Genomic DNA, 18,218 nt, shown 5'->3' on the forward strand with positions numbered 1-18,218 from the left:
TTGCAATGATACAACAAAACCAGTTTGGGGGTGGTCCACACGAAGACCCTCACCTTCACATTGAGATATTCTCAGATGTTTGCAGCACAAGAAGGCAACAAGGGTTTAGCTTTGACGTTCAGAGATTAATTCTTTTCAGATTCTCATTACGTGATCGGGCAAAGGACTGGTATCATTCTCTACCTCCAAATTGCATAGATTCTTGGGAGAAATTGGTGAAGATTTTTATGAACAAATTTTATCCCCCAAGCAAGACAGCCCACATGAGGAATCTTGATTTCAAGCTTTCAGCAAATGGAAGGTGAAACTCTTATTTGAAGCTTGGGATAGATTTCAAGGAATGCTAAGGAAGTGCCCACACCATGGACTTGGAACGATGGCTTATTATACACACCTTCTACAACGGAATTAACTATCAAACGAAGGTATATTTGGATTCCGCTGCAGGAGGTGCTTTGATGAATAAGAGCCTTGAAGAAGCCGAAGAGTTTATTGAAAGTGTGGCACTTAATCACCATCAGTGGGCTAACGAGAGAGGTAGTGCACAGAAAATTCCTGGGAAATACAATGTTGACCAATTCACTAAGCTTAATGCGCAGATTGACGCGCTTACAAAGAAGGTTGAAGGGATGAATGTTGGTAAGGTCCATGCGGTAGCAACGTAAATTGTGATATATGTGGGGATTCTAATCATACAACAGAAATGTGTCCAGCTGTAGCACCTCAGAATCAGATAGTTCAATATGAGCAGTGTGACGCAGTTGGAGCATTCAATCAGAGGAACAACCCATATTCAAATACTTATAATCCGGGTTGGAAGAATCACCCCAACTTTTCATACCGCAACAACAACAATGCTTATCAAGGAGGGCCTTCAAATCAATCTTTTCAACCTAAAGCTAGTGAAGAAGTGTCTGATACCCAGAAAATATTGAAAATTCTGGAGAAGCTTCAAGGAGACGTGGTAAAAATCAACGAAAAATTAGATGACCACGACAAGAGGATGAAGATGCAAGAGACCCAGATTGCTCAGATAAGCTCTTCACTCTCCTCCAGAACAGTGGGTACACTCCCAGGAAAACCAGAGTTCAACCCGATGGAGCACTGCAAAGCTATTGAGCTAAGGAGCGGACGGACCCTGAAGGATATAGAGCCTCAGGTGACTGCTCCTAGGGAAAGTACATACTTCACCCCAGCCGCTGTGCAACCTCCTTCCTCTATTCCCCATGTTGAAGACAAGTTGGAGGAAGTTGAGACCGCAACACCCGCTGGGCCTTCAGAGCAAAAATCCAAAGTGAAGAATGTACCGTACCCGCAGCGACTCCTATACAAAGAAAGAGATGAAGAATTTGAAAAGTGGTATGAAAGGGTGAAGGACATCACGATGGAAATTCCTTTTCTTGATGCAATAACTGATATGCCCAAATTTTCCAAGTTCATCAAGGGAATAATTTCCACAAAAGACATCACCCGGCCAAAGAATGTGGTGGCACTTACTGAGGATGTTACTGAAAAGATTTTGAACAACAAAATTCCTCAGAAACTTCAAGATCCAGGTAGCTTCTTCCTACCTTGTAAGATTGGAAATATTTCTATTGGAAGAGCTTTCTGTGATTTAGGAGCAAGTGTCAGCATCATCCCATACACTACAAGCGTTAAATGTGGATATCCGGATCTAATCTTGACACCGATGACCCTTCAACTAGCTGACCAGACTTGCAGATATCCTAAAGGGCTAGTTGAGGATGTTCCGGTAGAAGTCGGGGGGTTCACAATCCCCACCGACTTTGTAGTGCTTGACATGGACGAAGATCCGAGTATCCCCATTATTTTGGGAAGGCCATTCCTTGCCACAGCGGGAGCCAATATCGACGTGAAGAACCGAAAGCTCTCACTAGAAGTTGGTGGCAAGAAGATCACTTTCAGCCTCTCTTTGGACAGTAATGCCTACTTGCCAGAACCTCCACACTTGTGCCGGTTGGAGACCACCCAACCAAGAAGAAGCTTGTACCAAAATTCTTTTTTGCTGGAAGATACACCCGCTCCAGCCAAGCAAATAAGGGAGCTATGTAAAAAATCACAAAAATACAAAGTCCCACCAAGGGGAAGGTTGCGATAGGGCAACCAATGATCCCTTGTACATTAGTTAATAAGGGGTCGAGCTAATGACCTTAAACAAGCGCTTCTTGGGAGGCAACCCAAGGGTTTTGTTTGTTTTGCATTCCTTTTCTTGTTCATATACATATACTTTTCTTTCGTTAAGTTTGTTTTGTTGAGTCCTAATAAAATTTCCTTGTTTTTGCAGGGAAATGCGGAAAACCACAAGCAATAAAACTGGGCCGTGTCTAATAGGCACGGCCATGTTCTTTATTTTGGAATTTGCAGTTGAGGCCGTGTCTATTAGAACGGCCGTGTGTCAATAAGGAAGGCAACAGGTCTGGGCCGTGCTCCAAAAGCACGGCCGTGTGTGCAAACAGAACCATCACAGCTCAAGACCGTGCCTCAAGAAGCACGGGCGTGCCAGAGATCAGAACCACACCAGCTAGTGACCGTGTCTCAGAGACACGCCCGTGTGTCTGAACAGAAGCCGCGCCAACTTCCACCCGTGCCTCACAGGCACGGGCGTGTGTGCGGACAGAACCATGCCAACTTCAGCCCGTGCCTCCTAGGCACGGGCGTGTTTCACTGCCGACACAACCAAGAGCTGGGCGTGCTTGATCCACACGGGCCGTGCCTCCTTTACTTAAAAAGGGGTGCACGGCCGTGCCCTCCCTAGGCACAGCCGTGTACCCCCCTAAAAATAGCAATTTCCTCTTCTTCTTCCTCCTTCTTCTCCCCAACTCAACCCTAAACTTCACTTCTTCAATCTTTTCACTTGTTTCTTTCAGATCTGACCTTTTTCTTCGCAGATCTAGCAAAAACTACCCCCAGATCTGCTCAGATCTACTTTCTTACAACATGTCTCTCAGGATGAGCCATTTGATGAAAAGATTCCGCAGATCTGGAGAATCTAGTAAAGGAGATGACTCAAGAAGGAGGAAAGGCAAAGAAGCAGTGCGAGAGGAAGCTCCTTCGAGAGGGAGAAGCACTGAAAAGGGGAAGAGAAGAGCAGCAGAGGAAGTCGTTGTCGACAACCCCCACGGCATCATCTTTCGCAACGACATCCAAAGAACAAGGTATAATATTTTAGCTGCTCGTAACATTTATTGCTCTCGCTACACTGATTTGTATACAATGGAAAGATTAGGAATTAAGGAAGATGTAGAGTGGATGTTTGATAACATAGGTTGGCTGGACTTTATGAATTTTCAACTGCCAACTTACCCAAAAATAACCCTTGAATTCCTTAGTTCATTAGAAGTCCAGTTCCATGGTTCAAATAACGATGAAGGAACTATTTCCTTTAGAATGTTTAATTCAGAGTATACATGGACACTAGAAGACTTCAATAACTGCTTCAGGTTACCAATTGGATGGACTAGGGAATTAGACAAACAATTTAATAGTGTCGAGTTTTGGAGAAAAATTGCAGTATCAAATGAACCCTATGACCCTTCAAGATCAAAGTCCACCTTGATGCAAAACCCAGTTTTTAAATACGTTCACCGCGTCATGACCAAAACCATTTTTGCACGATATGAGAGTGATGGCGTGGTGAGGAAGCTTGAACTATACTGTATCTGGGCAATGCTTCATCAAGTGGAATTTGATACAGGGTTCCATTTTCTCCAAAACTTGATAAAAATTTCTAAGTCTTCAACTGGAGTGATAATGGTCGGCGGCTTTATTTCTGTCATCGCCTCGTCTTTGGGTTGCAATCTTGATAATTTAGAACAGGTTTATGGCAACTCTAGTATAGATTTAGACACTTGTTGGCGATGAAGATGATAAAGTGGACGGATGGTGGAAATCCAAGGGGTATGCTTTTAATATTCATGATGGATTTGCCTTTCCATTACCCCATCCAAGGACCACCATTAGAAATGCTGAAAATTGGATTTTACGCGCTCCAGTTCCTAGTCCTTCTACTCCCATATATGCACCATACACTTGACCCAAGAACCTGAATATCAAAATGAACCTTCACATTATGAGCCTTCTGACCATGAGACTGAGCTTGCTCCTGAAAGAACACCGATGGCATTTGGTGGAGTAGACTCTGCCTATCATGAGCCTTCATATCATGAGCCACCTAGACATTCTTTTGCATACGGAGAGTCTGGCTCGGCTTATGATTTTTCTGAACTTCGTACCTCCCTAAACACACTCCATGAAGAGCACTTTGCTTATCAACGGCAGTTGAATGAGTATGGTACAATGAATCAGGAGCAGTTTAGGGGGATACAAGATCAGTTAGCTGGGGCGAATGAGTTTCATAGGAGGGCTGATGGATTTTTTGGGCATCAATATGAAAATGGGATAAGGAGGAACAATATAGGAGGTCCATGGACCTCACACGACAGCAGGTGGCCGAAATTTACCAGTATCACCAGAATGTAGGCCACATACCTAGACCTCCTACATATCCTCCTCCATATGGGGTCCTCCTCCTCCTCCTCCTCCTCCAGACTACGGAGGAATGTAGAAAAGTTCAAGTCTGGGGGGAAAAAAAAAAAAAAAAAAAAAAAAAAAAAAAAATCACAAAAAAATGTAAATAGTGTAAATAGTTGCACTTTACTTTGAACTTTGCTTTGAAGTTTGTTTTCTTTACTTAGTTTGCAATTTGTTTTGAAATTTGCTTTTGAAATTTGCTTTGAAATTTGTTTTTGCAATTTGCTTTGAATTTTGCTTTATGCACGGTAGATTATCATGTCAGTAATCAACATGTCATCTGATGCTTGTTTCTCTTGCAAGAACAGTAGCATTTTGTTAAGATAAGGATGATTAGTGCTTGTAGATAGTATCCTAGGACTATGTCTTTTCTTATCTTCATAAGTAGGAAGTGAGCTAGGATAACTTGGATAGTCAAACCTTGGCCTGGTTTTAGGATCTCTTTCACTTATACCTAATCTAGGAGGTTGATAGATTTCTGAAAGTAGTCATGATTCATGAAACCTGCTTAGTACTAGTGTTTCCATGGTGATCTTCCATTGCATTTTGGTTACTGGACCAACTCAAGGCATGTAAGCTCTTTTGGAAAAATCTTACATCCTTGCCAAAAAAAAAAAAAAAAAAAAAAAAAGAAAAAGCAAAACACTCTACCGTTTGCAATAAAAGCAAATGCAATTGCAAAAACAATAAAAGGATGAAAAAAACAGTATCGGGAGTGGAAACTTGTCATTTACCCCTTTGAGACCGAAAAGCGGTTACTGGGGAAATAAATGATTTGATTCCCTTGACTTGAGGTAATCCTTTGAGACCTTGTGCAATGGAAGATATGAACCAAGCCTGTGGCAGGTAAGTGTCTAAGGCCGGGAACACTTAGGAATTCGGTAGCATGACGACTTGACTAGAAGTAAGGATTTTGATACCAAATGGATTTAGGTCACTTTTTGCACTTAGCACAGAGAACTACTTCTAGGCCATTGTCACTTTTTGATGAACTACTTCTAGGCCATTGTTTTGATGATTTTGAGTTTCATGCTTACCATTACTCATGTTTGATAAGATTAGATTGCTGTGCTTAGGATATTTATATTGCTTGCATTGATTATCTACATCTAGACGCTAAGTTTTTGCTTGAGGACAAGCAAAGGTTTAAGTCTGGGGGTGTGATGTGCGTAGGATGTATACCTGTTTTCATGCTTTATTTGCACATCTTTCTGAGCTTATTGCTTTATTCTTATGTATTGCATCCCTTATTCATGCATTTAGGGCATATATTCTACATTTCCTAGTTCGGAGATCTGCTCGTGCTTTTACATGTTTCAGGGTGGAAAATGGAGCGAAAACGGGCAAAACGGAGTATTATTGAAGATCAGGCAAGACAGGGCGTGTGAAGATCAGGCAAGACAGGGCCGTGCCTCATAGGCACGGCCATGTCTATTCAACTTCTGGCCGTGTTTCAATGGGCACGGGCGTGTGCCAAAATCCCCTCAGCCAGGGCAGCCAGAGGCCGTGCCTCAAAAGCACACCCGTGCTTCAAAACAGAATCAAGCCAGTTCATGGCCGTGCCTCCAAAGCACGGCCGTGTCTTCACCTTGGAGCCAGCCTCTGCTGAAGGCCGTGCCTCACAGGCACGGCCGTGTGCAAGAACAGAAGAGCCCAAGCAGCAGGCCGTGCCTCAGAAGCACGGCCGTGTCCAGCCATTCAGCTCCAGCCAGTGTGTGGCCGTGCCTCCCACGGCACGGCCGTGCCATCAAAAGAAGGAGGAAGTCTGGGCCGTGCCTAAGAGGCACGGCCGTGCCCCAGATCCGAGACTTCACAGCTTCAGGCCGTGCCCCCAAGGCACGGCCGTGCCTTACCTTGTGCCCGAAGCCAACACAAGGCCGTGCCTCCCAGGCACGGCCGTGTGCACGGGGGCGTGCTGCTTCCGAACCCTGCACTATAAATAGGTCTCTAATGGAGACCTAGGAAAGGGGGGAGACTTTGGAGAGCCACCGGAGTTGTTCTAGAGCCGCCGACGCCTATTTCGGAGAGAGATTCGACGATCCATCACCGATCCGACTGCTCCAGACCATTTCCATCTCATCTACGCAGAGATTTCACTCCGAGGAAGAAGATAAGTCTAGTTTCCTGCATTTCTTTGTTTATCTTTGGGAACAAGATGTATTCTCTTCTTTCCTTTGGATTGTATTCTCCACGACTATGGAGTAGATTTCCCTAGATTCTAGGATGTAGGATAAATCAGATGTAATGGATGATTGTATTTGGATTTGATTAATCTACCGTTTTCTATGAAATACTGTGCATTGCTTTGTGGATTTATGCTTGTACTTGATGATAAATTGTGTGTGTGTGAATCCATGAGGGTAGGGATTTACTATGAATTGGGGAATCATTAGGCCGTATACCGGGGCGCTCTGTAAAAGGGGCAGACCTTGAACCGGGCGAGATTCCGAGGGGTTTCCTAATACATAGTTGAATTCCTATGAGGGATAGTTAGCGGTCATTCGTTATTGGGGAGAGATCTGTAAAAGGATATCCAGTGACAGTGGATAGGGTTCTTTTAGTATTTCCGGGGCGCCTGAGTGACACGGGCAGACCTTGAACCGGGCTTCTAGAACCGTTTCAAACCAATAACGAGTGACGTAAGAACACCAATGATTTAATTCGAGGATACCTGACGAGGTTGAATTGGATAATTTGGTTGACATTCCTACAATTGAACAGTTATTGAGGAAAGGTAGAGGATCCAAGTCGATTAATCCATTCTCTGAGGAGTCCGAAATCCTAGGATCGCTTCACCCATCAGTGTCACAGTCGATCCCTTTCTCTGACTTTTAGGATAAAGCACTTTAAAACACTCCCATCTCCCCCACACAACTCATGATCTATATTCTCTCCACCTTTTTGTGCTAGATTTAGTAAGTAGTTCCACGGTCCCTGTGGATTCGATCTTTTTATTACTTGGCGACATTCCGTGCACTTGCGGAAAAATTTAGAATGAATTGATAGAGACTTTGTCAAACGAAGTGAAAAGGACAATTATTCCAAAAGTTAAACATGCAAAATATTTTTCAATAATACTTGATTGTACTCCAGATGCGAATCATCAAGAACAAATGTCCCTAGTGCTACAATGCTTAGATTATTTGATAGACACACCAAAAGTAGAAGAATATTGAATTGAGTTTTTGTAGGTCATTGACACATCAGGTCTTGGGCTATCAAGTAAACTTCTGAATGCGTTAACTAGAATTAGGCTTGACATTGATGACATAAGAGGATAGGGGTACGACAACAGGTCTAACATGAGTGAAAGATACAAAGATGTACAAAAAAGATTGCTTGACCTTTTTTTTATTAATGTAATATATTGTTACTGGTTTATTTATATATTTAGTATATTTGTTATTTGCAAACTGAACTTTACAGTTATTTACCGCAACAAAAGGACCTACTTTTTATTATTCGCTTCAGACCCCATTGAACATAGGTACGACTCTATCTCCATCTAGTATTTCTACCTCGTCTACGATCTTGACCTCGACTTCCACCACAACCTCTTCTATGTCCATGTCCTTTTTGATTATCTTCATTTCCATCATTCTAATCTTGAGTGTGCTCATTAGAGTTAGAAGTACGACTACCTCTTTCTTTTCATATAGAATCCCTTCCTTGTTAAGGGCCTCTTCTGTATGATTCATTCTTCTTGAATGATAGTTTGGCTTGGAGTGCTTGCTTTAATGTTCTTCCTTCACTTTTCTTTAATATTCTTTGTTCATATTCTTGAAGGAATCCCATAAGCTCTTCCACAATCATCATCACTAAATCTTTTGATTCCTAAATCGTCACAGCTACGTACAAAATCAAACTTCGAGTCTAAAGACCTTAAGATTTTTTCTACGATTCCAACATCTTTTAGTTTCTCGTTATTTCGTCTCATTTGATGAACAATAGAGATAACTCAGGAGAAATAATCAGAAATTATTTCTGATTCTCTTGTTGTAGTACTTCAAATTGAGCTCCAAGGGTTTGTAGGTGAATATTCTTTACTTTATCTACTCCATTGTATGTTGTCTTCAATATCTCTCAAATCTCTTGTGATGTTGTTGCTAAAGCAATCAACTCAAAAGCGGCTTCATCTACTCCTTGTTAGATAGTAAATAAGACCTTCTTCTCTCTTTTCTTCATCGCCTTAAGAGCTTGCCCATTTCCATCACTTGTTTTGACTATAGTATAATCGGTCTTCATAAGGTCCCATACATCAAGGGTTCCTAGTAGAACCTTTATTTGTATACTCCACATTTTGTAGTTGTCTTTGGTTAACTTTGGCACTTGGAGGGAGATTGTTGAAGCCATTGGTGTATATGACTCTGATACCAGATTTGTTGGAATTTGATGGATATCAGATGAGGAAACAAGAATGTAAGAGAGCCTTTGTGAGAGAGTATGAAGAGAGATGAAAAAGACTTTATGAAGAGGAATGTTTTCTTTTTATTGTCATATTTTTTATCATCATACAAAGTCTCTATTTATACACTTAGACTCATGCTTCTACATCCTTCTATAATTAATACATCACATCACTAAACACAAGACAATTAGATTTTGTTATTGTTTATACTAATGACTCTTGTCATAAAGAGTTTCATTGAACATAGTAAGATAATTAAACTTTGCATAGTTGATGAAGAGTCACATGGAGTCAAATTGATTTTGACTACTTTCTTTTGTGGTTTAAGAAGTCAACTTATCTTTGGAATAAATTTACATGCCAACAGGGTGTTGGTAAATTAACACAAAGGATGGACAATGAGGAGAACAAGATAGCTATGGAGTGGAAGGGATATCCTAAACCTTGCAAGCGCAAGCTAGTTAAATTGGAAGACTAGATGAATAAAGACCTGAAAGTAAAGGACCTTACGGGTTGCTATAGACAATAATAAGGTGGGCAACTTTCTAGCCTAAAAAGTAAGAAGAACAAACTATAACTTGATAACATTCATTGGGGTCTACCCATGTTTGGCTCTAAACTATCAAGCCTAGTATGTATTTAAGAAGGTCTATAACAAATTATTGACTAATGAACAAATGGTTTTTGGATTCCCTTTTACATAAAAAAGTACTTAGAGAAGCACAACGCGTTTTGGGATAGATGTTTTTTTGTCTCAAAATGAGGAATCTAATTTCATAAGTCAGATTCAAAGTTTACCACCAAAAGGTTGTAAAAAATCTACATCATTTAAAGAAATCTCTAAGATAGATGAATTAGTTAGAATGTGCAAATTGTTCGTGAATAACAATATACACAATTTATAAGAAAAAAAGTAGATGTACTGATTATCTACGAAAGGAGAGATCCAGAAGATCTCCCTTTGTGGTTGACTAATACCATTGACTAGCTTAGCTGCACAAGGGGTTGATTGAGGAGTGAAATATGAGTCAGATGATTTTGGTGTATGCAATGGTAGAGCATGTTGAGAGGAATAGGGTGGCTATATACCTTATATTACTAGATGAAACAGTGAAGCAACAACACATAAAAGTGGGGATTGTTGGGTCTGCATTCTTTCTAAACTTGATATCCAAGTTCACCCAAAACAATAATTAAACCTGAGTTCACCCTAGACAATAATTAAACTTGATATCCAAGTTCACAACATATCTTAGGGGAGGTGATATTTGTTCAAAATATGAGGAGTCTAATTTGATTGAGTTGATTAATTAAGGAGGGAGATATTACTACTTAGAGTTTTAAAGGTGACTCATGATATATAGATTCACTTGACAAGAAAGGTGCAAAAAGCCCATATCATTTGGAGATGTCTCAAAACACGAGATGGTTAGCACATACGAAGAAGCCCTTAGATTGCACAATGCATTTCAAGACATGAGATGAGCAAAAAAGAAGACATGTCTATCATCCATAATGGAGAGATCTAGGAGATTTCCCTTCGTGGTTGAATACCTCTATTATAGGGTCAATTACATACATGCTTGACTCAGGTGAAGTTAGATATACAAATTAAGGGGGTGTTTGGTTTAAGGTTCCCCAGATGTAAATGTTCCATTGAGTTTTCGAAATTTGTGCAATAGACAGATGATGGGTGTTTGGGTTTAGATGGTGAATGTACATATGCGGTTGGGGTAACTGGAAATTGGGGGTTGGCAAAAAGGATCTATGGAGGTCCTTTTTGCCAACCTGAAAGTTCAAATTACACATCTACCCTTGTGAAAAATATATATGATTTTTTCAAGTTTTTAGTAAGGGTAAATAAATAAATGGACATCCAAAATACAACTCAACCTCATATTCACCAAACACTCCATTTACATTTACATTTTCTCAACCTTTTCTCAACCCCAACTATACATTTACATATTTTCAACCCCAACTTTCCGTTGAAAAAATACAACTTAAAACCAAACACCTCCTAAATAACTTTAACGTGTGTGCAAAGATGGGGCAAGTCTAAAAAGGTACTTTGGGGTTTTACTTTATATTGTCAGATGAACTAATGGAGCAATCTCTCTTTAATACATAGATTTGTTGGTTAGTGAGTGTGTCATCTGAGCCACTAATTGCATAGTGTGTTTGAATCTAATGTTGTACCAGTTGCCATTTAGATGCAAAAATCCTAATTTTGTTGATTTTTTAGTATGTTTTGGATTGTGTTAACTAAAATTGTCAATGTTTTGTGTGTGTTTGGAGACTAGGAAAGATCAAAATCATATAGAGAAGAGATTTTTCTTCTTAGAAAGAACTTTTAATGTCTTCGAAGCACTAGAGATTAAGTTTTTCACTTTTCTTTATCAATATTGAAAGAGGAGTTTGGGATGGTTTGAGAAGAACAATATCTAAGGTGTGGACACCAACATGACCGGTGTACTCTTCTCTCTCATTTTTACAGACTCAAATTCTCGACAAATCATATGAACTGTTTATTTTCCTTTGTGTCTATGCTATTCATCAAGTGACCTTGTGATGGAAGTTGTTTCACATTCTAAGATATTAGATTTGAATCTACAAGTGTGGTGTGGTTTGGGACACCTCCATTCAGTATCAAAGATGCCGGTGACCCCAAACACTAGCAAGCTGCACCACTGTTGCTGCCTTATGACTTTTAGATGGAAGTGCGTTAGCTAGCTAGTTAATGGAGTACTCTTCTCTCTCATTTTTACAGACTCAAATTCTCGACAAATCATATGAACTGTTTATTTTCCTTTGTGTCTATGCTATTCATCAAGTGACCTTGTGATGGAAGTTGTTTCACATTCTAAGATATTAGATTTGAATCTACAAGTGTGGTGTGGTTTGGGACACCTCCATTCAGTATCAAAGATGCCGGTGACCCCAAACACTAGCAAGCTGCACCACTGTTGCTGCCTTATGACTTTTAGATGGAAGTGCGTTAGCTAGTTAGTTAATGGAGTACATGTTCCTTGTTGCTGCTAATTGTGCAGAGACAAGTTTCATACCTGGACGACTGATGAATCCTAACCTCACTTGTTTGGCCACTTATGGCACAAGTTGACATCAATTGTGCTACAAGCCTTCAGTTCCACATCTTTTTGTTAAAAATCAGCATTCGGATGGGGTTATCCTAGCTGCAAAGTGGGTGTCTCATTTGAAAAACTAGTGCTATTAGTTTGCACCTTTAGCTGAAAAAGAAAGATCCAAACTCAGATGCTTTCTCTTCATAGTGGTGTACGTGAGACCAGTGCGAGGATTGTTCTGTGGCAGTGCAGTTTGATGAACCAAGTGATACTGCATCTTGTCTCTGTTCACCTTAAAATTGCCATGAGAGAATGACACAAGGTCCTATCAGTTAGCCATGGTGACGGTGCCCTGCTCCTATTTGATATGCTCTGCGACTGTTACTGAGAAGCAGGTGACTGCTTATAGAACACATGAATAAGCACAAAGGATAGGATTTGCCCCACGAACTCTTACAGGAATTGAATCTTCTCGTGTGTTTATTTTTTCCCCTCATTTAAAAGAAAGAAATCGAGAAAAATAAAAAATATAATTCAGAAGAAGGTATTTTTGAATAATTGCTTTGACTTATCTTCAGTACGCCAAGTAGTGCTGCTGTTCTCTCCTGTCAATTCTGCAACTGCACATAAAGAGGACTCACGGTTCCATCAATGGTGAGTCATGACATAGTGTACAAATACCTTTTTGACTTTGCATTATCATTAAAAAAAAGGGGGGAAATACTAAAAGATAGCAAAACAAAGAAAAGAAAATAAGACAAGAAGAGCAAAGAAGGTTCGATCAAGGTCCAAAATAGTGAAATATACATATGTTCTTCATCCTATAAGCTGGAATCAATTAAACTACGAGCAACTAACCCCTTCTTAGATAATATAGCGTGTGCTGGGACTGGATGGATATATGTGTTTCATCCAACAGAACATCCAAAATTGTCAAAAGAAGTGGTAGAAGCAGTCCACATTTCCAAAAGCAAAGATAAGACGAGACGCGTATTGCTTGCTCCAATTGTCAACGTAAAGACTTTTGCGATCCATCACCCATCATCTTTGCTTCTTGTTCCAGTCTTCCGCAGCACTTATCCAATATCTGCAGCACTCAAACAAAGTTATTCATGCAATTGACAGCATGCTCAACAATGCACTCCATTATTCCCATGCACCATGGCCCATGTTGCTGTCAAGTTTTGGTCCTTGTCCATAAAATCTATTAGGCGAGTTTTGGATCGTAACGCAACCAAACCATTTAGTATTTTTGGGGGTCCTTTATCCACTTATTTTGCTAGTGGAATATCTTTGAGTTAGATCTCCGTTACATATATATATACTTATATTCACATATATATATAGCTTTTTCACTCACAACATATATAATTGGTGATGTGTACCAGCTGTGAGATGGGGTACTAATGACGGGTGATGGGTTATCTTACAGTCGTAAAGAAGCACTGAACGTCGACCTGGCTGGCCAGTGGCCAGGCCGAAGTGGTGGGTGGCTAGTAAGGGGAGGGGCTGCGTCAGCGACGACGGCGACTGTGAGTGGTCGTCGATGAGCCTGTGGTCGGTGACTGATCGACTTTTGCCTTCCTATTGCATCGTCATCAAGCTTTAGATGGATAGGGAGAGATCTATGTTGCGTGCTCTGTACTGGAAGAGAATGCAGTTGCTGCTGAGTTCAATAATTGGAGCTCCAGGAAGCTAAGTATTATGAGCATGGATGACGAAGAGTACTAAAGAATTAGGACTCTCTACATTGTTGAAGGGGTTCATGGACCTGGCCTAATGTTGAACATCAAAAGAAGCGTACGTAGCTAGAGCCATGCCCACTTGTGCACTTCTCTTGTGGGCTAGCTGTGGCGAATGCCAACTTTTTGACACCTTAATTAATTAATTCAAATAATAAAACTTATTCTTTTACGTACAGAGAAAACAATTATATTCATCTTCATAAAAAATGAAGATACATGGTGAGACCTATTCACTAGGCGCGACCCAAGTTGTTAAGTCCAAGTTATTCAGCTTGAACAACCTATCTATCCAAGTAGTTTGGTTAGATACATCCCCACTTTTTTATAACTAAATATACAAATTTTAAAATAAAATTCAAAGAAAATAGACTAAGTATTCTTTTAAACTAAACACACTAGCTATATATAATACAACTCTAACTAAATTAACATGGAGTTGGTAACCTAAAATGCAAAGCCAAGGAGACGGATATTGAGGCAGCTTTTGAAAATAACACAAAGTAACTTATCCTTAAACCAGTTCTTGAGAGTGCCAAATATTTCTTTGTTAAGAAGCTTGATCAATTGAAGTTGGGGAAACCTGTGCATTCATAAAAACAGAGGTTCATGGAGTTAATTAGGAGATAAGAATTTTACATATTTTCACTTGATGACTGCAAAAGAGATAACACTACTCTTTGCCTTATTTCTTCCATGTTTACTTTTTGAAGCATTTATCTATTCGTTATAATATGAGCAGTTTGTTCATTACTTTTTGCAGACCTACTGATGTTAGAATTCTCGGTGGAGGGGATTGTATTTGGTCACTTCAGAAGCTAGGCAAATGCAAAAGTTTAAGGCCTGATGGTTTTAAAGTAGAGACTTCATGGCTTCCTAGGATGTGATTGAAGCTAGTTTGTTGTCTTTATTCTAAGATTTAGACAAGACCCCTCCATAATGTATTAGTTGCTTCCATACCTCTCATTGCTAAGTTTGAAAGGGATAGTGGAATCAATATTAATTCACAGTTTTTGTTTATACAGGGCAGGGGTAGTGTCACCAATCATTATGGTAGTGAGTTATTTCTAACTATAAATTCTTGTTAATCTCCTTAAACCTTATTTATCTATGTTAATGAATGAACTTACTATTCACTCACATCACTTTTTCCGAAAGAAAATAAGTTTTTTCCTTGTGTTGATTAAATTCCCCCCCCCCCCCCCCCCCCCCCCCCCCCCCTTTTTAAAGATGTTTTCTCTACTTTATCTCTACACTTTTGCTTTCTTTTATAAATGCAATGGTCTTTTATTGTAAAAAATGATAAATCTCAGTTAGCCTCATTGATTATCTCTGAGGTGACCAGACTCCAGCCCAATGTATTGTGTTTGTGGGCTTATTTTTTTCTTTGGGCCTCAGTCCAGCTAAATAATATAATACAGAAGTTTCTCATCGGCCACCAAGGTAAATCGAGAAGTGCATGCAACGGCCAATCTAGACGTCCAACATTTTTTAATTGCGCTCCCCATTTGGAGAAAAATTCCTATAAATGCGTCGTAGCTGAAGATCGAACCGCAAGTGTCTGGGTGACAACCTGGATATCCTACTGCGACACCATTGCCCCGGGGATTAAAAAAATATTGTAGTAGATAAACTTTTTATAGTGATCTGGCCCCATCGTCGAAACGACCCCATATCAGAAAATCCCCTAAGGGATTTTTTGGAGGCACGGTACCACTATATTGATAAGAGCATACTGCCTCAACAGCACCTTAGCCAATAAATACATGTTGCTAAGACTTGAATCGTACAACACCTCAATCAACAAATACATGTTGCTAAGAGGATTCAAACTCGAAACCTCAAACAACATATGTCTCTATGCTTACCACTTGAAATAAGGCACTTCAACCCATGATATTTTATTGTAGATTGGATGAAAGTTGATCTCATTGACTTCAATAATATATATTGTTGAAGTCAATCATATATATAATCTTTTTCGATGAATGAGTATAATTGTGAGTGCCATTAGTTTAACAATTAGAAATTGGATTGATGTTTAAGTTAGTAAATTAAAAAAAATAAACAGTAGAATTAATTTTAGTGATGGTATGACTCAATGAAGAGGACACTAATTAGGTTCTTACAAGAGGTTGTATAAGTCTATTATTCATGGTTACGTCCGTGTAAAAGAAAAATCAATTTTGTCGGAGAGGATTTTCAACGGTTTGGCTTCATTGCAAGGACCACAGCGGGTCTCTTTCGTAGTTGAGTTATCATATATCGCATTGTAAATGCACTTGGGTAGATAATAAAATACCGAGTCTCTCTCGCGGATCAGGGCCTTTTATCTTAAGTCCGTTTGTTTGTTTTTTTCATAATTTAAACAGTTAATTATAGGTTAACGATTTAATCAAATTTTAAAATCTCTTATTCAATTTTGGACAATCTTTTATCTTAAGTCCGTTTATTTACTTTCTGATTTATCCTGGTGGTCGATGGAAAACTTTCGTGGGATGGAAAACCGACCACCCCTAGAGATTGAATCCATGAAACTGACTGGGATTTATCATTTTTGTTAAGTCTGTTTGTTTTTTAATATGTTATCGGACCTAACCCACTTGATTTGTGACTCGCTAGCGATAGTTGTATTCAAATCTTGTCTTCTGATTTCTCGGCTCAATCTCCCTCTCCCTCTCCCTCTCCCTCCAGCTCTGCCTCTCTGCTTCCTTCCTTGGTATTTAAATATGTGCACTGCACAACCATCCATCACGCCTCACAAGCCTTCCATTCCTTCGAGCGGCCACTGTCATGACATGGCTACCACCGCCACCCTTTTCCAACCTCCGCTCCTCCGCCCCAAACTGGCCCTGATCCTCCTCTTTGTGCTGATCATCGGCGGCGTCTCCGCAGCCAGGCCCAGCCTCGCCTCTCCCCTCCCCGCCGGAGAAGCTCTTCGGACTCCGCCACTCGTGGCTGTGAGCGAGGCCGTCTTTCACGTGTTCGTCAAGAGGCGCGTCCCGCCGTCGGGCCCCAGCAACAAAGGACACAGCGCCCCGGGCCGCCACCTTCTGCGCCTGTGAATTGAGGAGGAGGAGGAGGAGGAGCCACTCCTGATCCAATAAGTAAAGCTTCAGCTTCACTTCTTGTTCCATTCTGATCAATTTTTGGCGACGAGATTTGTGGTACCATCGATGTATAGATTAAACTTCAAAGGAGCAAAACATGCTTCAGCTTGCATTGATTGGTTCATGTCTTCGTTTTCAGCACCATTGCTCTGCTCTGCAAGACCTGCAGAATAATAATAAACACAACATGAACAAAAAAACTGAATAATCTAGTTTGCTATTGATTTAAGCATTGCCTGTGAAATTTGAAAATGGTGGGGAATTCGAAATTAATTCTTGAAACCCTGTTTGAGATTCCTAAACATGGTTTTTCCAAAGCATCCGATAAAATTGAAACGATGACACGAAGCAGCCGAGAGAAATGGGAGTCACATTGGCGCTTGCTTGTTCAACCTCCCACCATTGCACTCGCGATCGAAGAAAATAGCAAGGTGACAAAGAAAGCAGCACATGACAAAAACGCTGTCTTCTTCTTTAGCTCTTTAATGGTTCCATTGGCTCCACAGGTTGAGAGTTGAGTGAGCTAGTTCCACAAACAAGTTTTAAAGATGAGTCATCATCATTCGTCGGCTGCAATCAAAATGTTGACAATTATAAGGCCTCTCAATTATTATTTCTTCCTTCCTTCTTTGCTGTCCCCCAAAAATAAGGCCTCTTGATGATTATCTCGATGATTAACTAAAGCATGAAACTTTGTACAACTTTTTTGTGAGGCAGACTTTTCTGGGAGTGTATGCGTCTTGCTTTCTTTTGCAGAGAGTACAGACAGGAATAATCATGCGCAATTCAGGACAAAATATTTAACTTGGATTTCAAGTTTGTTTTTGGGTGAAGCTTGGACATTAATTAAACATGATGGTTTTTCTGCAACTTTGGAGACAGGCTTGTTACTTGTGTGAAAACCAGATCAAATCACCGATTATAACAGTAGAGGTTTCGATGAGCTTGCCTGATGCCTCCCTATTGTTGTGGAGTCACAGACGGGTATGGAGCTTCATATCGAGGAAGCTTCGTAGTGAGACATATATGTTGGATTTTATCTCATTTGATGGGCTTATATGTTATTTGTAGCATGCAATTATATGTCATTAAGTGATCTAACTAATATACAAGGTTTGAGTTATTGAATGTGAAAGATTTACATGTATAGAATCACCTGAAACATTATTATTAATGGATAGGATTGATAACGAATTAAGTTATATATATATATAAGGTATTATCCTCATTGGATTAGGTATTCTAATAAATTTCTTCGCTCCCAATCGGTTGAAAGATTACAACGCCGTCAATCTAGATCCTTCGGAAGACCAACCCCTTGTCC

General features: G+C 40.1%; 1 protein-coding gene and 1 pseudogene across 1 annotated transcript; one reads left to right on the top strand and one right to left on the bottom strand.

The window, feature by feature from the left end:
• Nucleotides 1-257: 257 nt before the first annotated feature.
• On the bottom strand, nt 258-369 carry LOC141830254 (small nucleolar RNA R71; annotated as a pseudogene).
• On the top strand, nt 363-14,671 carry LOC141829209 (uncharacterized). Its single transcript, XM_074716625.1, has 4 exons — nt 363-639; nt 702-2,007; nt 2,910-3,176; nt 14,548-14,671. The coding sequence occupies exons 1-4, from the start codon at nt 363-365 to the stop codon at nt 14,669-14,671; spliced, it is 1,974 nt and encodes a 657-aa protein (XP_074572726.1).
• The last annotated feature ends 3,547 nt before the right edge of the window (nt 14,672-18,218 follow it).

This window comes from Curcuma longa, chromosome 5, assembly GCF_044706935.1.
Source record: "Curcuma longa cultivar G26 ecotype Majalengka, Jawa Barat chromosome 5, ITB_CL_G26_1.1, whole genome shotgun sequence".
NCBI lineage: Eukaryota > Viridiplantae > Streptophyta > Magnoliopsida > Zingiberales > Zingiberaceae > Curcuma > Curcuma longa.